We start from the raw sequence: 21,077 nt of genomic DNA, 5'->3' as shown, positions 1-21,077 counted from the left end.
TGCGCCAGACTAGGCTCTCCCCACATGAGTTCAAATAGAAAAACAATTATTTGCATTAATTTTGCAGGCCTGAATCATTCTCCCTTGGCGGAGCACTGTTTTTTAAACTGATAATTTTTTATGGCCTGCAAATGATGTTATAAATATCCATATGGCCCTTGGCAGAAAAAAGGTTCCCCACCCCTGGCCTAACCAAACTTGATCTGACAAAATTAATGAGACTCATTAATGAGAAAGTGTAGCCTTTACTTTCCATTGAAGTAACAGTTATATAAAAATAACAATGTTGCAATGAAAGAATTTGCTTTCTATTCAATGAGTTTGGGGCTTTGTGGGCAATTATTTTTATACAGAGCCATTTAACAGAGAAATACTGATTCCCAATAACACCTTGATTAAAAAGGCACGTTCTTAACATTTCAGCAGTTTCTTCAAGTCAGTTTTGCATTTGTGTGTGAAGGTTTGATTGTGCTTTTTACATTAGTAACCAATTCTTCTCCCTACTCCTCCATTTAAAAAAGTTGTATAACTTTTCCTCAAACACTCACTTAATCTTCAGGGATTTGTTTTGCTAAAGTTAAACTATACAGCTTTGTGGATGGAACTACAGAACTGTGAGTAGATACACACATCGGCATATGTACAGACACACACACAAAGTAGTCCTTCTGTAACAGCATCTAGAAGTGCTGTCTACTCGCCGTGAAGTTTGCTTGCAGCAATTGAATCCAGAGGCTTTTGTCAAGAGGAAAAAGAATTGTTTTGAAGATTATGCAAACCAATTAGGTTACTTGTACTCCAAGTGCCCAGTCCCTTTCTTCACTGGCTGGTTCAGATTTAATTCACTTCCAGATGAGATGATTGGCAGCTTGTTCTCCATGTGGTAGCGGATCAGGTGACCAACACTGTCAAATGTATGGTCTTTAGTTCTCACCTAGAAAAGGGAGCAAAATAAATTGGTAAAGCCCTTGTTTGTTGGCTATATATACTGTCCCTTTTTTGAGCAAGTTAAAGTAGTGAAGTAATCCAGTCAATTGGCTGGGTCCATGTAATTAGATTTCGGTTGCCAACAGGCCAGGGGGAGGGAATGTTCGAGATGTCTTTAGTTTTCATCTCTTGTTTTTGTTCTCTGGTTCTTTCCTGGGCCTTTTAAAACCACTTTTACCCCGATCCTTTTTTTCTGGAAGCCAGTTTTGAATTGGCTTCTTCCTCGTGTGTAATGTTTCTGTCAGTTTATTTGTCCCACCCAACTCCAGCCCACTTTTCAAGGACTAGACTGTCAGTCAAACCACTCCATCTTCTTGCCCCCTGCCCTGAAGATGAGTGGTTTCCTTTTTTTAAAATGGCCCTAAAATATCAATATATCAATGTAGTGTTGTAATTATTTATTTATTTATTACTTTAGATTTTTATCCCACCCTCTCTGCAAGCGGACTCAGGTTAAGGATAATAGGTTAAGCAGGTTCTCCATGAGGGAAGAGCTAGAGACTTACTTTTTTCTAATGAAAGCTGGGAATTCAGAGAACCTCCTTAAATTTTTATCACAACACTACATTGATATTTTAGGACCTTTAAAAAAATAAGGGCTCTGCCACCCCCAGTGATGACAGATCCTTCCCTTGAAAATCTTCATTTAAGGCACATGTGGGAGAAAATTAACTGAGTAACTTCCCTCTTTAAAGAAAGGATAGGTCCCCTGTGCAAGCACCAGTCGTTTCCAACTCTGGGGTGACCCTGTGGTGCAGAGTGGTAAAGCAGAAGTACTGTGGTCTGAACTCTCTGCTCATGACCTGAGTTCGATTCCGGCAGAAGCTGGATTCAGGTAGCCGGCCCAAGGTTGACTCAGCCTTCCATCCTTCCAAGGTCTGCAAAATGAGTCCCCAGCTTGCTGGGGGGAAAGTGTAAAAGACTGGGGAAGGCAATGGCAAACCACCCCGTAAAAAGTCTGCCATGAAAACGTTGCGAAAGCAACATCATCCCAGAGTCGGAAACGACTGGTGCTTGCACAGGGGACCTTTCCTTTCCCTCTTTAAACACAACTATTAATTTTGCACACTAGGGGGTGCTGTGGTTACACAATTTGAGTCTTGGAAGTTCAAGTTTTTGGCCGGGGGGGGGGGGGGCAGGTCAGTCCCTTCCCAAAATAGCCAAGAGTCCAAGCCATCTGTAGCCTTCAGAACAGAGGTTCTGGTCCTTTTGCTTCCAAGCAGGTGATTATTCCTACCTTCCCTTCAGGATCCACCAGCAGCAGATGTTTCGGTTGACCTCTTTGCAATCCGCTCAGAACATACTGGCCCGGTGACGTTGCACTTTCTCGCACCAAAAAGTCTCCATCGTTGACTAAGAGGCTCTCTGCAGCTTTCCTGGTTAACTTCCCATGGTAGCACTCTTCATTCCATAGCTGTTGCTTTATGCCTATGACACCTCCAAGACCAGCCATATTGCAGGAAAGATTCTGCTCGACTGCTTCCAAGGATTCTGCAATTAAACAAAATATGCAGAATTATAGTACCTCAAACCAGTTTTGCTAATATGAACTAAACAATATTTATTTGTTTGTTCGATTTATATGCCCGCCAAGGCAGACCCAAGGCGGCTTACATGAAATATAACATGAAATATAAAAATACATTAAGACATCAAAACATAAAATAAAAAAATATCAAAACATTTCAAGAGCAATAGTGATATCTGGGTGGTAATCTGTTTGATAAGGTGGATAGCTGCCTATTGTGATTTATATCAAGTTTTATATCAACAATGGAGTTTAGTCTTGCTTGGTTAATGTCTCCCACCTCCCAAATCCCAATGGCCACTGATGTATGTTATAGCTACAAAAAGCAAGCATGTATGCTCAAGATCACTAAAAAAAAATACGGCACAGTTAATCTGTATTAAGTATTGTGCAATACTGCTGAAGGACCGAGGCACATCTCTGGTTCAGATCAAGATCCACCTCTTCCAGCCATGGTTCAAACATCACAGCAACCACAAGACACTACATGGTCACGGTCAACCAGTTTTGCTGCCTGAGTTAATACTGGCTCTACACGGTGGTTTGAGGAGGAGAAAACAGCACAGAGGATAAAATGTCAGTTGCTTCTGCCCAAGTGGCAAGACAAAGAGAGCATGTGATAGTCTGGGAACCACAAAACTCCTACTGAATGTCTGATTCAAAGTCCTCTTGCCTTTGCCTAACAAATACGAGGACTCTGCAATGTGAAGATTGGTCCTATTAAGCTACTGCACAAAAATAAATAGCTATCTTGGGGCACATTGAAAACTAACAAGTTTATCTGAGCACCAACTTTCATAGACTACAGGCTACTTGATCATTCTCCCCAAAGTAACTCGCATCATTATCTGCTCCATTTTAACTTCACAAAAACCCTGAGGGTGAGAGTGTGTGACTGGTCCCAAGTTACCCTTTGAGTTTCAATGGCAGACTGGGGATTCAAACCTGGACTCTCCCAAATCCTATTCCAACACTCTAACTGCTACACCACACTAGAGCCCACTGTGTCATAGGCATGCAGCTGACTCCACTACACACATCAGATGAAATGGGCTCTAGTCCACAGAAGCTTATGCAAGAGCATAACTCCTTCTTAAGCCTTTAACGTGCCCCAAGAGGATGCTGTATTTTTGCAAGCAGTTACGCCTATGCCATGGTGAATTACCACTGATGGTCACCTGTACAATTCTTACTCACTTCTTTTATTATTCCTAACCTTGGCAATGCAGTTTGAGTCTCAAAGCAAGAACTAGCCTCGTTTTAAAAAGCTCTGCATTATTTGACAGGCATTCATCAAACGTCGTTCAAAGCTCAAAGGAATGCACTGAGTAAAGATATGGACATACTTGAACAATGCGACGGGCTTTCACAGGTCTGAACCGATGTTAAGTTTCTGGTTGCACAAGGTGTGGCTGGCAAATTCTGAGTATTGATATATCGAGGATCATCAAAAAGGTCTACTTTGCTTGCATTTTTCAGCAATGATGAAGCATCTTTATTGGCCATCTGCAGGTGCTTACTACCAATATCTGCAGTTAATAGCAACAGAGAAATGTTCCCTCCATTTTTCAGGAAAATTACAATGAGAAGTAAAACATTCTCCCCCCCCCCATATCCTATGACCATATTAAGAGAGAGCAGATGTGCCAAATTATCTAATACATTCTGGACTTATAAAAGGTATGATTTCCAGAACTCAAGCTATCCTCCATAAACACCAGTGCCAAGAGGAGCTTTCAGACCTTGCCATTCCGACCTGACCTCCATAAACACCAATGCAAATCAAAACAGAGGCTGTTTCCACAAGGGGGGCATAAAGATTCACAGAGGTTAACCATTTTAATTGAAAATTTTGATGGTAATGGTGGGTAACCATGAAGAGCAAGTATCCCGAAGCACCCAGGCATGACTCATGGGCTACATGGGAAAAGTACAGAAACCAGGAGTAAGGTGAAAAAATATTAAGTTTTTGTGGATCCCTACATGTTTTGCAATTCTCTTCATCAGGGGATCTAGTATAAAATATAAAGTAAGAATACAATTCAGTTAAATTGTTCTTACTGTGAATTTACATGCAACATTAAAAAAAATTAAATCCTACTGATGGAAAATAGTATGACCTAAGAAATTTTACAAATTGCAACTCCAAAAGAGTGGTATATGAAATCAGATGCCCTTGTAACAAACTATATGATTAGATTAGATTAGATTAGATAATTTTATTTATATCCCGCCCTCCCCGCCGGGGCAGGCTCAGGGCGGCTAACAGTAACAGTAACATTCCATTGTATAAAAACAAGGTTACATTCAACATTAAAATTCTAATAAATTTAAAATTAATTACAGTTATAAAAGTGCTAATGCTATTGCTATTTGTTCTTTATTATGATGGCGGTATCATTAGTACTTAATTTTCTACATCATCGAAAGCCAGTCGGAAGAGGAAAGTCTTGCAGGCCCTGCGGAATTGTTCAAGATCCCGCAGGGCCCGCATTTCCTCTGGAAGTTGGTTCCATAAGCTCGGGGCCACAGAGGAGAAGGCCCGATTGCGGGTGCATTGCAACTTCACCTCTCTTGGTCCGGGGATAGTCAGCAAGTTTTTTCCAGCTGACCTCAGTGCTCTCTGGGGTTCATATAGGGAGAGACGGTCCCTGAGGTAGACAGGTCCTCGACCATATAGGGCTTTAAAGGTAATGACCAGCACTTTGTAACGAACCCGGTATATAACTGGCAGCCAGTGCAGCTCGCGCAGCCCAGGCTGTATGTGCTCCCATTTAGGGAGCCCCAACAGTAGCCTGGCCGCTGCGTTCTGCACCAGCTGCAGCTTCCGGGTTCGGTACAGAGGCAGCCCCATGTAGAGGGCATTACAGTAATCCAGTCTCGAGGTGACCGTTGCGTGAAGTACCGTTGCCAGATCTTGGCGCTCTAGGAAGGGAGCCAACTGCCTTGCCCGCCTCAGGTGGAAGAAGGCTGACTTGGCAGTGGCTGCAATCTGGGCCTCCATTGATAATGAAGGCTCCAGTAAAACTCCCAGACTCCTAACCCGGTGCGCCGCTTTCAGCGGCGCCCCGTCGAAGACCGGAAGAGGTGTTTCCCCTTCCCGGGCGCCCCGACCCAGACAAAGGACTTCTGTCTTCGCTGGGTTCAATTTCAGCCCGCTCCTCCTCAACCACATTGCCATATCCTGCAGGGCCCGGTCTAGATTCTCAGGGACGCAGTCAGGCCGGCCGTCCATTAGCAGATAGAGTTGGGTGTCATCTGCATATTGATGGCACCCAAGTCCGTATCTCCTGGCAATCTGGGCAAGAGGGCGCATGTAGATATTGAATAATATTGGTGAGAGAACTGCCCCCTGAGGCACTCCACAGTCCAGTGTGCGCCTCCGGGACCGCTCGCCACCAATTGCCACCCTTTGTCCCCGATCCTCGAGGAAGGAGGAGAGCCATTGTAAGGCAGACCCCCTCACCCCTATATCGGCGAGGCGGCGGGTCAGTAGCCGATGGTCGACCGTGTCGAACGCGGCCGACAGGTCTAACAACATCAGCACCGCCACACCGCCCCGATCCAGATGCCGTTGGAGATCGTCTACCAGGGCGACCAGTACTGTCTCCGTCCCATAGCCCGGGCGAAAGCCGGACTGGCAAGGGTCTAGGATGGAAGCGTCATCCAGAAAGCTCTGCAACTGCGACGCCACTGCCCTCTCAATTATTTTACCTAAAAACGGTAAATTAGAGACCGGTCGGTAGTTTGCCAATTCGGCCGGATCTGCTGTAGTTTTTTTCAGGAGGGGTCGGACCAAAGCCTCTTTCAGGGATGATGGAAAACGCCCCTCTGAGAGGGATCTATTTATGATGTCCCGTAAAGGACATTCAAGCTCCCTCAGGCAAGATTTAATTAGCCAGGAGGGGCATGGGTCCAGATCGCAAGTTGTAGGGCGCGCAGAGGAGAGGATTCCGTCAACTTCCTCCAGGCTGAGCGGGTCGAAATGATCCAGAGTTAAATCAGAAGACAGGCAAGGGGCCTCGGGCTCATGTACTGTATCTAAGGTGATGGGCAGGTCCTGGCGGAGCGACGTGATTTTGTCTGCAAAAAATTTCGCAAAAGCCTCACAGCCTATTTCTAATTCTCTTACGTTTGGTCTGCCTTGGGGCAGAGTAGTTAAGTGTCCAATTATTTTGAATAATTGTGCCGGGCGCGAATTTGCAGACGCAATCTTGGCCGCAAAGTACTTCTTCTTTGCGGCCTTGACTGCCATCTCATACGACCTCATAAGCGTTCTGTAGGATGTTCTCGCCGCTTCGCCACGAGTGCGCCGCCACTGCCTCTCTAGTCGTCGGAGTCCTTGTTTCAACCGGCGTAGCTCCAGGGTATACCAAGGAGCCAGCCTTGAACGAGGGCGCAGAGGACGTCGGGGTGCGATCTCGTTGATTGCCCCAGATAGCCGGTCTTGCCAGGCATCAACCAGGGCGTCAAGGGAATCACAAGGGGGCCAAGGATCCCGAAGAGCCGTTTGGAACCGTTCCGGGTCCATCAGGCTCCGCGGGCGAGCCAAAATAGGCTCTCCGCCCTTACAGGGTTGTGGTAGCGTCTCCATACGAGCCTTGAGGGCTAAGTGATCCGACCATGGTATCGCCTCCGTTGCGATTTCGTTCACTTTAATCCCGGCCGCAAAGATCAGATCTAATGTGTGCCCCGCCTGATGCGTGGGAGTCGTAACAAATTGGGAGAGTCCTAGTGTCGCCATGGAAGACACTAGGTCCATCGCCTGAGTGGAAGCCGCGTCATCGGCGTGGACATTGAAGTCGCCCAGGACCAGAAGCCCCGGGCACTCCAACGCCCAGCCGGACACCGCCTCCATCAGGGATGGTAAGGCGCTGGCCGGTGCGTTAGGCGGACGGTACACCAGCCAGATCGCCAACCTCTCCCCGACATCCAACGCAAGGCCGACACATTCAACACCATCGATCTTTGGGGCCGGGAGGGCCCTGAAGGAGTAAGCCTCCCGTATGAATATCGCCCCCCCGCCCCCCCGCCCGCTAATCCGCGACTGGTGGAAGACCGAGTAACCTGGGGGGGTCATCTGGGAGAGTGCCATTGTCTCTCCCTCTTGAACCCAGGTCTCGGTCACGCAAGCCAGGTCTGCATCCTGCCGAAGCAGGAAGTCCTTAATGGTCTCGATCTTATTGTTTATAGACCTGGCGTTGCATAACACCAGTGTCGGACGCGGGCAATTTCTCTTGGTCCCCCTACTTGTCACCGTTGGGATGGGAACTAGACTAGAAGGGGGCCGAGCACTGTTTTGTCTCTGTCTCCTTCTCTCATATATCCGTCCATTCCCACCGTCGTATCTTCCCCTCCCCAGGAGCACTGGAATCCCCTGACCAGTCATCCCGAGCCTATTCTTTGATGGTTATGTTAGATTCAGCTGGCTAATTTACAAGCACAGCACAGATCCCCAGCACAGATCCCCAGCCCACCCCCGTCCTCAGTTCCTAACTGTCCAGATCACCAAAACTTTCCTAATTGATCAGTAGATAGATAATTCTTACTTAGCACAGTACTGAAAACCTAATTCTTAAATTTAAAGTGCTAACATGCGTAAGTAATCAATAAATTAGTTAATCCTATATGCATTTAAAATACACAATAATTCTTACTTAGCACAGTACTAAAAACCTAATTCCTGAATTTAAAGTGCTAACATGCATGAATAATCAATAAATTATTAATCCTATATGCATTTAAATACATAAAAGTACAAAATAATAATCCAATTTCAAATCAATTCAAATTCCTAATCCAATTTCTAATCAAATTAAATTAGTTCATCGTTGGTAAAATCTAATAGGTGACCAATAGTTAGTTAGGCAGTATAAATGAAGTTAAGGGGGTGGGGTAGGGTATAGTTCTTAAAGTGCTGTTAGTTGGTGTAAAAGTTTTTTTGAAAAACGAATGTCCAGGTTTTAGGCGTCTTCGGGGCTTCGTGGCCGCTTTAAAGTGCAGGTGCTGTTCCCTGATAGAGAGAGTTTTTGGGTGCTGTTCTTAATGCAATGTTTTGAGGCATGGGTGGGAGAGCTTCTTGGCTGATGGCCGTGCCTCGGGTGAGGGGCAGGGGGTGGAAGAACACGGGAGCGGGGGGGGCAAGAGGGGAGCAAGACCTCTAGATTGGGGTGTCGAACTCATTTGTTATGAGGGCCAGATCTGACATAAATAAGACATTATCAGGCCGGGCCATATATCATAAAAAGCAATGTCAAATAGCAGAAATATAAACTTTATAAAGGACACACACAAACACAATTAAATATTTTTTTAAAAAAAGCTTAAAATAAAACATGCTTAAAAGATTAGCACTCTTTCAATATTTTTTTTTATTTAACAGTTTCTGATAATTGTCACCCCTTCCTCTGAATTATTGCAAAATCTGGAAATAACGTTTGTGCTGTAGCAATCTTGAGTACGCTGTTCAGATGTTGTTCAGGTGTGAATCTATAAGTTGCAAACCTACTTTTGATTTACTGACATTCATTACAGGAATCTCATGGTCAATGCTTTGAGCCTAGGACCCAGGATAAATGGCTCGGTATTGTGAGCTGTTGTGCATATATTGTTTTGTGTGCTAGTCAACATGTGGAGGCATCATGACACAGAGTGAGGGCTATGTGTTTGTTTACAAAACTATAGTCTTTCCCAGAAAAATAACTGCAACTCATATGAGGCAGGACAAGAATAGAGAGACAGCCATGTATAGTGGTCAGTATCAGCCTACTTATTTAGGAATCCTAGGTTAAATATTCCCTAGTCTACAAAGTAAATTTGCTGGGTGAACTTGGTCCAGATACGCACTCTCAGCCTCATCCACCTCAGTGGGTTGTTGTTATTCTTCATCTAAATAGTTCACATTGCTTTCCTACTGAGAAAGACTGAATCATGAAAACATGGATACAGTGAAAAGGGAGAGGCAAACCCAGATGCACCCAGGAGAGCTCTTTGCTCTGTAGCTCCTGTGTGATTTAGCAAGCCTGGAAAAGCAAGCTGTGTTGCAGAAGGAAACAAAAGAGAGGGAGAAGGAGGCAGACAACAGCCATTTGCTTGCGGGCCTGAGAGGACCCCTCCAGGGGCCTGATCTCCCCCACTCCCAGGCTGCATGTTTGATGCCTGAAAACATGCAGCTGTGAACATAAATACTACATATCTTTGAGGGAAAACAGGAATATCTCTTGTCTCACGCTTTATAGAGTACAAGCATTCACCCACATAAATTTTTCCAAGCCATACAAAAAAGTACTGAAACAAAATGAGATGTGTATTAATGAGGAAGGAGGATGAATTGATACTGAGACTTTGATCCCTTTAGATTAAATGACCCCTCTTAGATTAAATGAAAGTATGGATTTTCTACATATGTCTGGTCTTGAGCACCTTTAGCAGGAGTGCTGGCTCTTAAAGTTCTAAGGTGTTACAGCATACCTGGTTATAAAACACAGCTAACATTAGCTTCAATTATCTTACTGCTCAAGGTGGAAAGTGAATATTTGGAAACGGTATGTCATCAGTTTTGCTGTTCATTCCCTTGTGTACCTGAATGTTTCTGGGTTGAAATTTTATTGTAATTACAGTGTTTTCTTACAGACCTTGTGTTGTGTTTTTATTGGCTTTTATGTATTCCTGCTCAGTTTAGTAATTATGAAAATTGTCATAATTAATGTTAGGTTGACTTTTGATTTGAATATTTTAATTAATTGTATTTTTACCTCATATTTTATACTTATCACAACAACCAGTTGCACCCTTCTCAGCACCTCTGCCCCATATTTTATATTAAATTCCTTGATGAAGTGAATTGTGAAATGCGTAGGGATCTACAAGAAAATATTTGTTCACCTTGCACCTGTTTTTTTCTATCTACTGGTGCAGCCATTCTTGATTTCTTTGAGGGCTAGATGACATATAACTTTTTTGATTGGGAACATCTGCCCATAAACAAGCTTGCCCCCCTCGACCAGTATAGGAAGAGAGCACTGGAACTCTATTCTCTCTTTTTCTTGTTGGTGATCCATCAGGTAGAAAACCTCCAGCAATATTAATAGCTGAAAACCTCCTTAACCCCCTTCCCCCTTTCTTTCTTTCTTTCTTTCTTTCTTTCTTTCTTTCTTTCTTTCTTTCTTTCTTTCTTTCTTTCTTTCTTTCTTTCTTTCTTTCTTTCTTTCTTTCTTTCTCTCTCTTTCCTTCTTTCCTTCCTTCTTCCCTTTTTTAAAAAAAGTTGTGTTTGTATTTTTATGAGTGCACCCAGCACTATTTATATGGTCACCAGAATTGATAATATTCTTTTTTTTTTTCAAGATTTTGGAAATGTACTTTGTACTTTGTTCTTATATTTGCCAATGTCTGGTATACAAGGAAAGTTACGTATATTTTGGTATTTACTCTTTTAATAAAGTTTGATTGAATTAAAAAAAACCAAAACCAAAACCAACTAACTTTATTGCTAAAAGTGTATTACTTTTTAGTAGAGTTCTTTTTAGCTGGCCCAGCTAATGACATCTAAGCAGTAGGTTTCTCCTTGCTGGTGCTCCAGATTAATTAAAGAAGAAGACTGAAGAATTATACCCTGTCCTTCTCTCTGAATCAGATACTCAGAGCGGCTTACAATCTCCTTCCTCCCCCACAACAGACACCTTGTGAGGTGGGTGGGGCTGAGAGAGTTCTCACAGGAGCTGCCCTTTCAAGGACAACTCCTACAAGAGCTATGACTAACTCAAGGCCATTCCAGCAGGTGCATGTGAAGGAGTGGGGAATCAAACCTGGTTCTCCCAAGTAAGAGTCCACACACTTATTCACTACACCAAACTGGCTATATTTTCCTGTATTGACTATGAACTGGGGAGGAGGCAGGCTTGACTGCAGGCAAAATGCAGCTGGAGATCAAACGTTCCTTCTTAAGGGGTCTAATATCTGAGCTAAACTCATAGGAATGGATCCAGTACTTACCTACAGCCTTGAATTCCTCTGTGCAGTTTTCATAAATATTTGTGGATTTAGGACTCACGGTGGTCTGAAAGAAATACAAGTTTATCACAAACAGTGTTTATTGTCTCCAGGCAGATCAACTCATACAGACCTCATTTGGCCTAAGCATTTCTGGGCAAATGAAAAAATTAACTGAATACATATTTCTAATAAATAATTATTTTCCCTCAGTGCTCTGTTTAAGGCAAGAAAATTCAGGTTAAAATTCAGTAAGGATTATGAAACCATCATATTTGCACAATCTTTTATTTTTATTTTATGCCCCTTGGCGCAGAGTGGTAAAGCAGCAGTACTGCAGTACTGTGGTCTGAACTCTCTGCTCACGACCTGAGTTTGATTCCGGTGGAAGCTGGATTCTGGTAGCTGGCCCAAGGTTGACTCAGCCTTCCACCCTTCCGAGGTCGGTAAAATGAGTACCCAGCTTACTGGGGGGAGAGTGTAAAAGACTGGGGAAGGGAATAGCAAACCACCCTGTAAAAAAGTATGCCATGAAAACGTTGTGAAAGCAACGTCACCCCGGAAATGACTGGTGCTTGCACAGGGGATCTTTCCTTTTCCTTTCCTTTTTTTTGTATAATATGTTTTTGTTTCCTAGAATGGGAGAGATGAAGCGAAAAGCTGACAACAAACAGTTTATAGAAGCAAGCCTGCCCCTTTCCATTGCAGAGATATAAGGGGAAAGGCACATCTCTGTAGGCCAGAGACTTAATTTTTTAAAAATGAAAACTAGGAATTCAAGACAGCCTGGTACATATGTTGTTATAGTGCAGGGGTGGCCAAACTGTGGCTCAGGAGCCACATGTGGCTCTTTCATGCATATTGTGTGGCTCCTGGAGGTCAAGGAGGAACGTAATGTAGTCTTACTCTCAAGTAAGCATGCATAGCATCAGGCTCAATCAGCCTCTGAGTGCTGACCCATACGTAGGTGACTATTTCTGCTGTGAGCGAAGTGAGGAAGGAGGGGGAAATAGGTAGGCTTGCAAGCTCTTCTCTTCTACCACAGAGGTCACTCAGAAACATACAGTGGGGAAAGAAAGTGCAAGAGCCAAGGGAGAAAAGCGAGCATGTAAGGGAGAGAAGCTGCTGGCCACTCTGCCAGGTTCACTTGGATACACACTCAGGATTCCCACCCTTTCCTGTGGGAGAGATGGAGCAACCCAAACACAGCAACCCCACCAAGAAGGGCAACAAGGGTAGAGGGACTGGGGTAGGCTTCCCAATCCCCAGGTCCCAGCGGGGGTTCTTCTGCTTTCCCAGGCTCCTTCCTGCCCCCAGTCAGCTGGCTGTCGGGGGGAAGCCCCGCCCCCCAGAGGACCATGTGCCTTTCCATCTCCGGAGGCTTCAGCCTCCAATTGAAAGGCTTCCTCTTGGGATGGTGTGTCTGTGTTACTTTGGAGAAGTTGGCAGCAACTCATGAGTAGAGAGGCCAATCCCTCGCTTCAGAGTCGCCAGAAACCGCCGGGGGGGGGGAGGGAAACGTCTGCTGAGTGCTTCATTATTTCCTATGTGGAGATCGATTCTCATAGGGTATAATGAGGAATTGATCTGGAGGTTTCGGGGGTTCTGGGGTAGCAGTGTTTTGAGGTAGAGGCACCAAATTTTCAGTATAGTATCTAGTGCCTCTCCCCAAAGTACCCCCCGAGTTTCAAAACTATTGGACCAGGGAGTCCAATTCTATGAGCCCCAAAAGAAGGCGCCCCTATTCTTCATTATTTCCTATGGAAGGAAGACATTTTAAAAGGTGTGCTGTCCCTTTAAATGTGATGGTCAGAATTCCGTTGGAGTTCAATTATGCCTGTCACACCCTTGTTCCTGGCTCCGCCCCCAATATCTCCTGGCTCTACCCCCAAAGTCTCCTGACTCCACCCCCAAAGTCCCCAGATATTTCTTGACTTGGACTTGGCAACCCTAGACTGGGGGGAGGGCGATGGCTGCCCTTACCCCCCCTTTGCAAGGTGCACCAGGATGGCCAATGCAGCCTAGCCAAGCAAGCCACAGCACTAATACAAGAGGCTCTCCTCCCTCCCTTGGCTGGCTGGCCAGTGCAGGCCTGGTAGCTGGGGGCTGTGACCAGCTGAGTGCTGTTGTCCCGACAGGTTTGCAGACCTGCTGAGTGTGAGGGAACTGCTGCATCCGCCTCCCACACTGGGCTTTAGAAGTGAGTGAGTTAACTGGTCTCCTGCCAGGTTCCGGTCAGCTGCAGAAGCAATGGTGAAGTTGCTGTCCCTCGGTTCACCTGTGATAATACTTTGCACCTTTCCTCTGGTGCCTCCCCTCCACACCACTGGAAGGAGGAGGGATGGAATTAAAGAGGGCAGTGCAGGATTCCCCCTTAAGTTTCAAAGCTTTTGTAACAGCTGTATTTACTAACCTTGGGGTCAAGTCAAAGACAGATGCACAACAATGGAAATGGTGGTCACTGACGCATATGGTACATGTGTGTTTCCTTCTCCCACTGGTGACCTGACGTTTTGCCAGCAACTGTGACTGGCATCCCCAGAGGTGTAACCCAGAAAACTGGGTCAAATTGAGAAGAAGTTGGTAGGCAGGTAATTTATATCTAATTAGGCAGGTGGGGTAGTCTACTAGGAGACTACAGAAGGCATAGGGCAAAGCCACTTCATTCACACAGGTACTTACTGGACAGTATTGCTGTTCACAGTGCGTGGGGCAACGTGTTTTTTGATCTGTGGGCACCTTCAGCCTGATGTCCAACAGCCCCCCTGCAGGAGGCTCTTTCCCTGAGATTTCATTGTAGTATTCATGATCCTCTTTGTCTTGAATGTTCCACGTTGATCCACCTAGATTCACCACTTCACTGTACAAAACCAGACAACATATGAAATGCATACTTTTCATGGGGGGGGGGAGCTATTTGTTTCACTTGATAATAAATTCAGTGACAGTGTAGCTCAGGGGTGTCAAGCATGCAGCCCGAGGGCCGAATTAGGCCCCCAGTGGACTCCTATCAGACCCTCGAGCATCTGGCTCTTGTCTGCTTCCTTCTCCCTCTCTCTTGCTTCTTTCTGCATATCAAATTGCTTTGCAAGGCTTGCTCAATCACACATGAGGTACAAAGCAAAGCCCTGATTTTCTCTAATGGTTGAAGTCCCCCCCCCCCGGTCCCCTGGGGAAGGAAGGAAAGAGCCAGAGCTTCCTTTGCCCAGTTCCCTGGATCCTATAGGAGAAATATAAAGAAAGCACCTTCAATAGCAACAAGTGCTAATGTTTTAAGCATGTTTTAAGTTGCTTTTAAAAAAAATCTTTAGTCGGGTTTGTGTCCTTTAAAAAGTTTATCTCTGCTACCTAATCGTAAATTGGTACACACATGGCCTAGGCCAGCCCAACACAGCCCAGCCCAGCAAGGTCTCATTTATGTCAGATCTGGCCCTCATAACAAAAGAGTTCGACACTCCTGTGCTCATTAAAATTGGGTAGAAAGCCAGCAATAGAAGGAAGAGGCTTGTAGATCACAGGGCTGCCAACCCCCAGGAGAGACCTGGAGTTGTCCTGGAATTACAGATGACCTCCAGACTACAGGGATCGGTTTCCCCAAAGGAAGTGGCATCTTCACAGGACTGACTGGATGGCATTCTTTTCAAACTCCACTCTCTCCAGTCTCCTTCCCCAAATTTCCAGGAATTTTCCAACCTGGAGTTGGCAACTCTAGGCAATTGGAATGCCATGTGCAAGTTGCAGGAATTTGGGAAAACATAAAGTCTAACTTCATGAAACATAGTTTATGGCTCCATCCCAGGCCTTGTTGACCAGGTGTCTGCAACAAGTTCTATCCATGAAAAAACTTTATTTCCAGGCATATGCAGCCCTGATTTGCCCTACTGTAGGAATTTACACACAGCAGCAGACACAAGTTTATTGCGCTCCCACCCTGACCTGGATAACCCAAGCAAGCCTGATTTTGGAAGCTAAGGAGGGCTGACTCTGGCAATGGGAGACCTCCTTGGAATACCAGCAGTTGGGAGGCAGGGGCAGGCTTGACTCAGCCACCTCTCTCAATATCCTCCAGGCCACCTGCAGGCCACTATGACTTCCAGGTTTGCGTGTGAATATCTCCAGGCCCTCTGTGGGTCACCATAACTTCCAGATTTGTGCGTGTAAGCACACACACACACACAAAGTTTATTGAGCTCCCTTTGTTTTTTTTCTCTCTCCCTAAAAATCAGACACAAGGCGCCATCCACTGCAATTTGGATTGAGACTGTGGTTCACAAAAGGACAGGTCTTTAAAACTGCTCCACCAACACTTTCCTAATCTGAAACAGATATGGTCAGACATTATTTGCCCATTTTGGCATGGGTATATCTGTATGTTTGCCCTAACAAGTGGGAAAATGAAGTAGGGGGGACTTAGCCCCCTTTCCCTTGCGCTATGATTGTGATCCAAATCAGGACCTCACACAACTAATGTGTAAATGCAAGGGGGAAATCTGCTGGAGGTTCCATTTGCGAAACTCCAGGCATCCTGTCCGCTTACACCAGGTCTGTACTATATTCATAGCACATTCCCATGAGCTCCTGGGACTTCTTATGCTTGCTGCATGCATCCACAAATGATGACCCATCGCAGAACATTAAAGATCTGTGCACCAGGTGGGCAGCACTGAGAAACAAGTGAAATGAGACATGTAAGTTAAAAAGGAATGCCTTTTAGATGTTCACTCAGCCATGTGGGACGCCATTTATCCGTGATCGGCTCCTGTGGAGCTGAGAGAATATCTAAAGAGCATCTTGACAGTCTGGAATCCAAATGTGGGTGGGGGGGGGGAAGTGATTGGATTCCTGCAGAAATTAGGGTTGCCAACTGCAGTTTGGGAAGTTCCTGATGATTTGAATGTGGAGCCTGTGGAAGGGAAGGACCTCAGCAGGGTGTAATGCCACAGAGTCCAACCTCCAAAACAGCCATTTTCTCCAGGGAATTCTGGATATTCAGGATATCCTGGATGCCAGTTCCGGCTGGCTTGGAACCAAGGGGTGTGGCTTAATATGCAAATGAGCTCCTGCTGGACTTTTTCTACAAAAAGCCCTGTGTGAAACAATGCTGACATCATGGGGTGTGACTTAATATGCAAATGAGTTCCTGCTGGGCTTTTTCTACAAAAAAAGCCCTGTGAATATGTGAAAAGAAAACTTAATATTTTAGTTTCTGTCCGGAGACAGAAAGAGAGAACAGCATAATTTGTACAGCATGATCTGAAGCAAATGGGAAGGTGGCATAGGGTGGGGAGCATGTAGATTCCCTCAGCATCAGATATGGGTGGCAATGTTCCTTTTAACCTGCAGACTCTTGTGAGCAAAAATTCTACTTTGTGAGCTACAAGCATTAAAGTTGTGAGCTACTGGTGTTGAAGCGGTGAACTACTGCATAAATTATTGTGCTCTGGGGTCATCCTTCCTGAGCTAAGACAAAAATGTGTGAGCCGGAAGCTAAAAACCTGTGAGCTAGCTCACACTAACTCAGTTTAGAGGGAACACTGGTGGGTGAGGGGATTTACTGCCCTTTAGGCTTAGCCTCCACCTGCTTGTCCATAAATTCATTCCACAAAGACTCCATAAATGCCATTCTCCTTGTAAGGGAACCAAACCGGGTAAGCAAAACTTCTTATGCCCAGAGAAATGAGGTGTGCTTGGGGAGTCTGGACCACAGCTGTTCTCAGCTCTCGCAGCAAGGGAGGGGTCAAGTTGGGACCAAACACTGGATCCTGACAAGGTGCATGCTCAAGAATACTATCTAATATTCCACTAGGACTTTGAAACCTAGTTCCAGGTTAACAGTCTCTGGATCAATTGATGTTTTCCCAGTCAGTTTCTCTTGTACTAGCACTTTGCTGCAGTTCTGACAGCAGAAAAATGTTTGTACATCTCACTTGTAGCCCCTAAATCTGCAAAACCCCAAATTCCTGGATTTTTCCCTCACTTCCGGTTTGCTGCCTCTCTTCTGTAAAACAAAAAAAAACAGAACCAGGAGCTCATCTTGAAATCTAGTTTCTTCATTCATAACAAGAGCATAATTCAATAAAAGGCCAGGAACAGGAAAGAGATACAGATCAAGCAGTCTGGTTATGGAATATTACTCAAGAATTTAATTGTGATTCATAGAAACTGGTGAGCGGGCAGTGCGTTTGCAATCTCTGACAGACGACCTCCATCTGTTTGCTTCCATGTATGCAGCAATTTATTCATTTTATTTTATTTTAAAATATTTTTGTCCCGCTCCATTTTTTATAAAAACTACTAATGCAGCAGCATACAAAAGTTTTTTTAAAAAATACAAAAATTAAAAATACTAAATACAACTAAAGCCATTTGCAAGTTAAATAAAACTGAGTTCAAGTGCAATCCTCTGCATCTCCAGCTGAACCGATCAGGTAGCAGGTAATGTGAAAGATTTCTACCTAAGAACCTGGAGAGACACTGCCAGCCAGAGCAGAAAATATACGCTTTGACATGCCAGTGGTCTGTCTCAGTAGAAGCCAGCTTCTCATGTTGTGTGGGAGAGAATAAAATTTATGAGGAGGAGGAGGGAGAGTTGGTTTAATATCACACCCTTCACTACTCAAAGGAGTCTCAGCAGAGTGGCTTACGATCACCTTCCCTTCCTCTCCCCACAACAGAAAACCTGTGAGGTAGGTGGGGCTTTGGGAAAGGCAATGGCCAACCACCCCATAAAAAGTCTGCCGTAAAAAAGTTGTGATGTGATGTCACCCCAGAGTCGGAAACAACTGGTGCTTGCACAGGGGTGGTGGGGCTGAGAGAGCTGTGATTGACCCAAGGTCATCCAGCTGGCTTCATGTGGAGGAGCAGAGAATCAACTCAATTCTCAGATTAGAGTCCGCTGCTCTTAACAACTACATCAAGGGGATGTGGCTCAGCAGTAGAGTATTGGCTTTGCATGCAGAAGGTCCAGGTTAAATCTCTGGCATCTCCAGTTTTGTTTTGTTTTAAAAAGAATAAGACAGTAGGTGATGTGAAGGACCTCTGTCTGAGTCCCCAGAGAGCCACTGCCAGTCACAGTAGACAATGGGTCTGACTCAGTATAAGATGGCTTTATTAATGCATCACATTATGTAAGGGAGGGCTGTGGTGGAGCATCTTGCCTTGCATTCAGAAGCACCCATGTTCAATCCCCAGAATCTCCAGTTAAAAGAATCAGGTAGTAGGTAGGAAGACCTCTTCCTGAGTCTTTGGACAGCCGCCATTTTAACGTGGTCCCTTTAGCAGAGCTAACTGGTAGATTTAGGGCACTCCCATAAGCAGATCTCAGGCTGACAATTCTATTATACATTCTCGGTTTTCCTGTATGCCGAGCAAAGAGCTAATATGTTATCTCTGCTTATGTCTGCCTTGCCAACCCCTTGGGGGATTACCATCTGTTAAATCTCCTTTCAGGGTCTGTCAAGAGAAATACAGAAAAGTTGCAAAATTCATCTCATGGTCACTAAAACATCGTGACCAGGTCCTGAAACTATCCTGACAGATTGGGTTTGGAGGAATGATTTGCTAATAGGCTTATAGATATTTCAGCTGACTTTTACACAGTCCAAGTCCCATCCTTTTATTATGCAAACTTTTTATTCTCAACTGTATTTACTTGCCAACTGTATGTTACCGAATATCTCATTAGAGACAGCTGGAATAAATCCAACAAGTCACTGTACTTTTGTGGTGGAAGTGCTGTCAAGTTGCAGTCAACTTATGGCAACCTGTAGGGTTTTCAAGGCAAGAGATGTTCAGAGGTGATTTGCCATTACCTGTTTTGGCATAATGACCCTGGACTTCCTTGGTGGGCTCCCATTCAAGTATTAGAATCATAGAGTTGGAAGGGACCTCCAGGGTCATCTAGTCCAACCCCCTGCACAATGCAGGAAACTCACAAGTACCTCCCCCTAAATTCACAGGATTCTCATTGCTGTCAGATGGCCATCCAGCCTCTGTTTAAAAACCTCCAAGGAAGGAGAGCCCACCACCTCCAGAGGAAGCCTGTTCCACTGAGGAACCACTCTTACGGTCAGGAAGTTCTTTCTAATATTGAGACGGAAACTCTTTTGATTTAATTTCAACCCATTGGTTCTGGTCCTACCTTCTGGGGCCACAAAAAATAATTCCACACCATCCTCTTATATGACATGCCTTCAAGTACTTGAAGATGGTGATCATATCACCTCTCAGCCGCCTCCTCTCCAGGCTAAACAGGTCCAGCTCCTTCAACCTTTCTTCATAGGACTTGGTCTCCAGGCCCCTCACCATCTTTGTTGCTCTCCTCTGGACCCGTTCCAGCTTGTCTATATCCTTCTTAAAACGTGGTGCCCAAAACTGAACACAATACTCTAGGTGAGGTCTAACCAGAGCAAAGTGATACCATCACTTCACATGATCTGGACACTATACTTCTGTTGATACAGCCCAAAATTGCATTTGCCTTTTTAGCCACTGCATCACACTGTTGACTCATGTTCAGCATATTAACCAGGACCGACCCTGCTTAGCTTCTGCGATCTGATGAGACTGGGCTAGCCTGGGCTGTCCAGGTCAAGACCATTGTGCTTTGAAGACTATCTTACTGAGAATAAAACTGAGGCTGTTTGCAGAGTAGACAATACAGTCAAGAGATGGGCAAATGGCCTGACAATAGAAGGCAACATGGCATATACAGACAAAATAGGAACGGTCCAGTAAGATGTGTCTCCCTCCTCCAATTTAAGGGTCTGCCTGAGAAAAACAGGAATGTCTTCAACTCAAGAACCAAGTGGGCAGACATGGTGTAGGGCTGCCAGCTCCAGACTGGAGAATTCCTGGAGATTTGGGGAATGGAATCTAAGGAGGATGGGATTTAAGGAGGGGAGGGGCCTCAGCAGGGTATAGTGCAGGGGTGGCCAAACTGTGGCTCGGAAGCCACATGTAACTCCTTCACATATACCGTGTGGCTCTCAAAGCCCCCACCGCCCTGTTGGTTGGCTCGCAGAAGGCATTTCTCTCTTTAAATCACTTCTCCAAGCCAAGCCAGCCAGCAGCTTAGACAATGCATTTAAAGTTAAAGTTGTTTTTTTCCCACCTCTCCCTCCCGGCAGCTCTCAAATCTAATTTTTATTCTATGTTGCACTTACATTAAGTAAGTTTGGCCACCCCTGGTATAGTGCTATAGTGTTCACTTTCCAAATCACTCATTTTCTCCAGGGGAATTGATCTCTGTCACTTGGAAATCAGCTGAAATCTCTGGAGATCTCCAGCCAACATCTTGAGTTTGCAAAAGAACAATGGCAGCACAATATATGGAATACAAAAATATCAAAAATATTGTGCAAGACACACACTCTTGAATAGTTTATACAAAATTAAGTAAGTTGTATTGTGTCATATAATAAACAGCCTACAAAAGTAGGCATACATTCATACAATCAGAAATTAAAGCCAAACAAGAGTCTCAAATACAGTGTTTCAGGGAGGATCCCTCACAGTCTCTTAATTTTCCAAATAGAGTATTAAGACTCAATAATAAACATCTTGAGTTTGGCAA

General features: G+C 44.8%; 1 protein-coding gene across 1 annotated transcript in view; it reads right to left on the bottom strand.

Moving 5' to 3' along the window:
• Positions 1 to 225: 225 nt before the first annotated feature.
• The window catches only part of SHC4 (SHC adaptor protein 4), a 67,442-nt gene continuing 46,590 nt past the window's right edge, over positions 226 to 21,077 (bottom strand). The window contains exons 8-12 of the mRNA XM_060259849.1: positions 14,186 to 14,363; positions 11,507 to 11,570; positions 3,862 to 4,044; positions 2,225 to 2,478; positions 226 to 934 (exon numbers count right to left, since the gene is read on the bottom strand). Of these exons, the coding sequence (XP_060115832.1) occupies positions 788 to 934; positions 2,225 to 2,478; positions 3,862 to 4,044; positions 11,507 to 11,570; positions 14,186 to 14,363 (826 nt within the window). The 3' untranslated portion in view covers positions 226 to 787. The remainder of the gene's footprint in view (positions 935 to 2,224; positions 2,479 to 3,861; positions 4,045 to 11,506; positions 11,571 to 14,185; positions 14,364 to 21,077) is intronic.

Source organism: Heteronotia binoei, chromosome 19 (assembly GCF_032191835.1).
Source record: "Heteronotia binoei isolate CCM8104 ecotype False Entrance Well chromosome 19, APGP_CSIRO_Hbin_v1, whole genome shotgun sequence".
NCBI classification, from domain to species: domain Eukaryota; kingdom Metazoa; phylum Chordata; class Lepidosauria; order Squamata; family Gekkonidae; genus Heteronotia; species Heteronotia binoei.
Note: the sequence above shows the minus strand (reverse complement) of the source record. Positions and strands in the feature narration are given on the sequence as shown.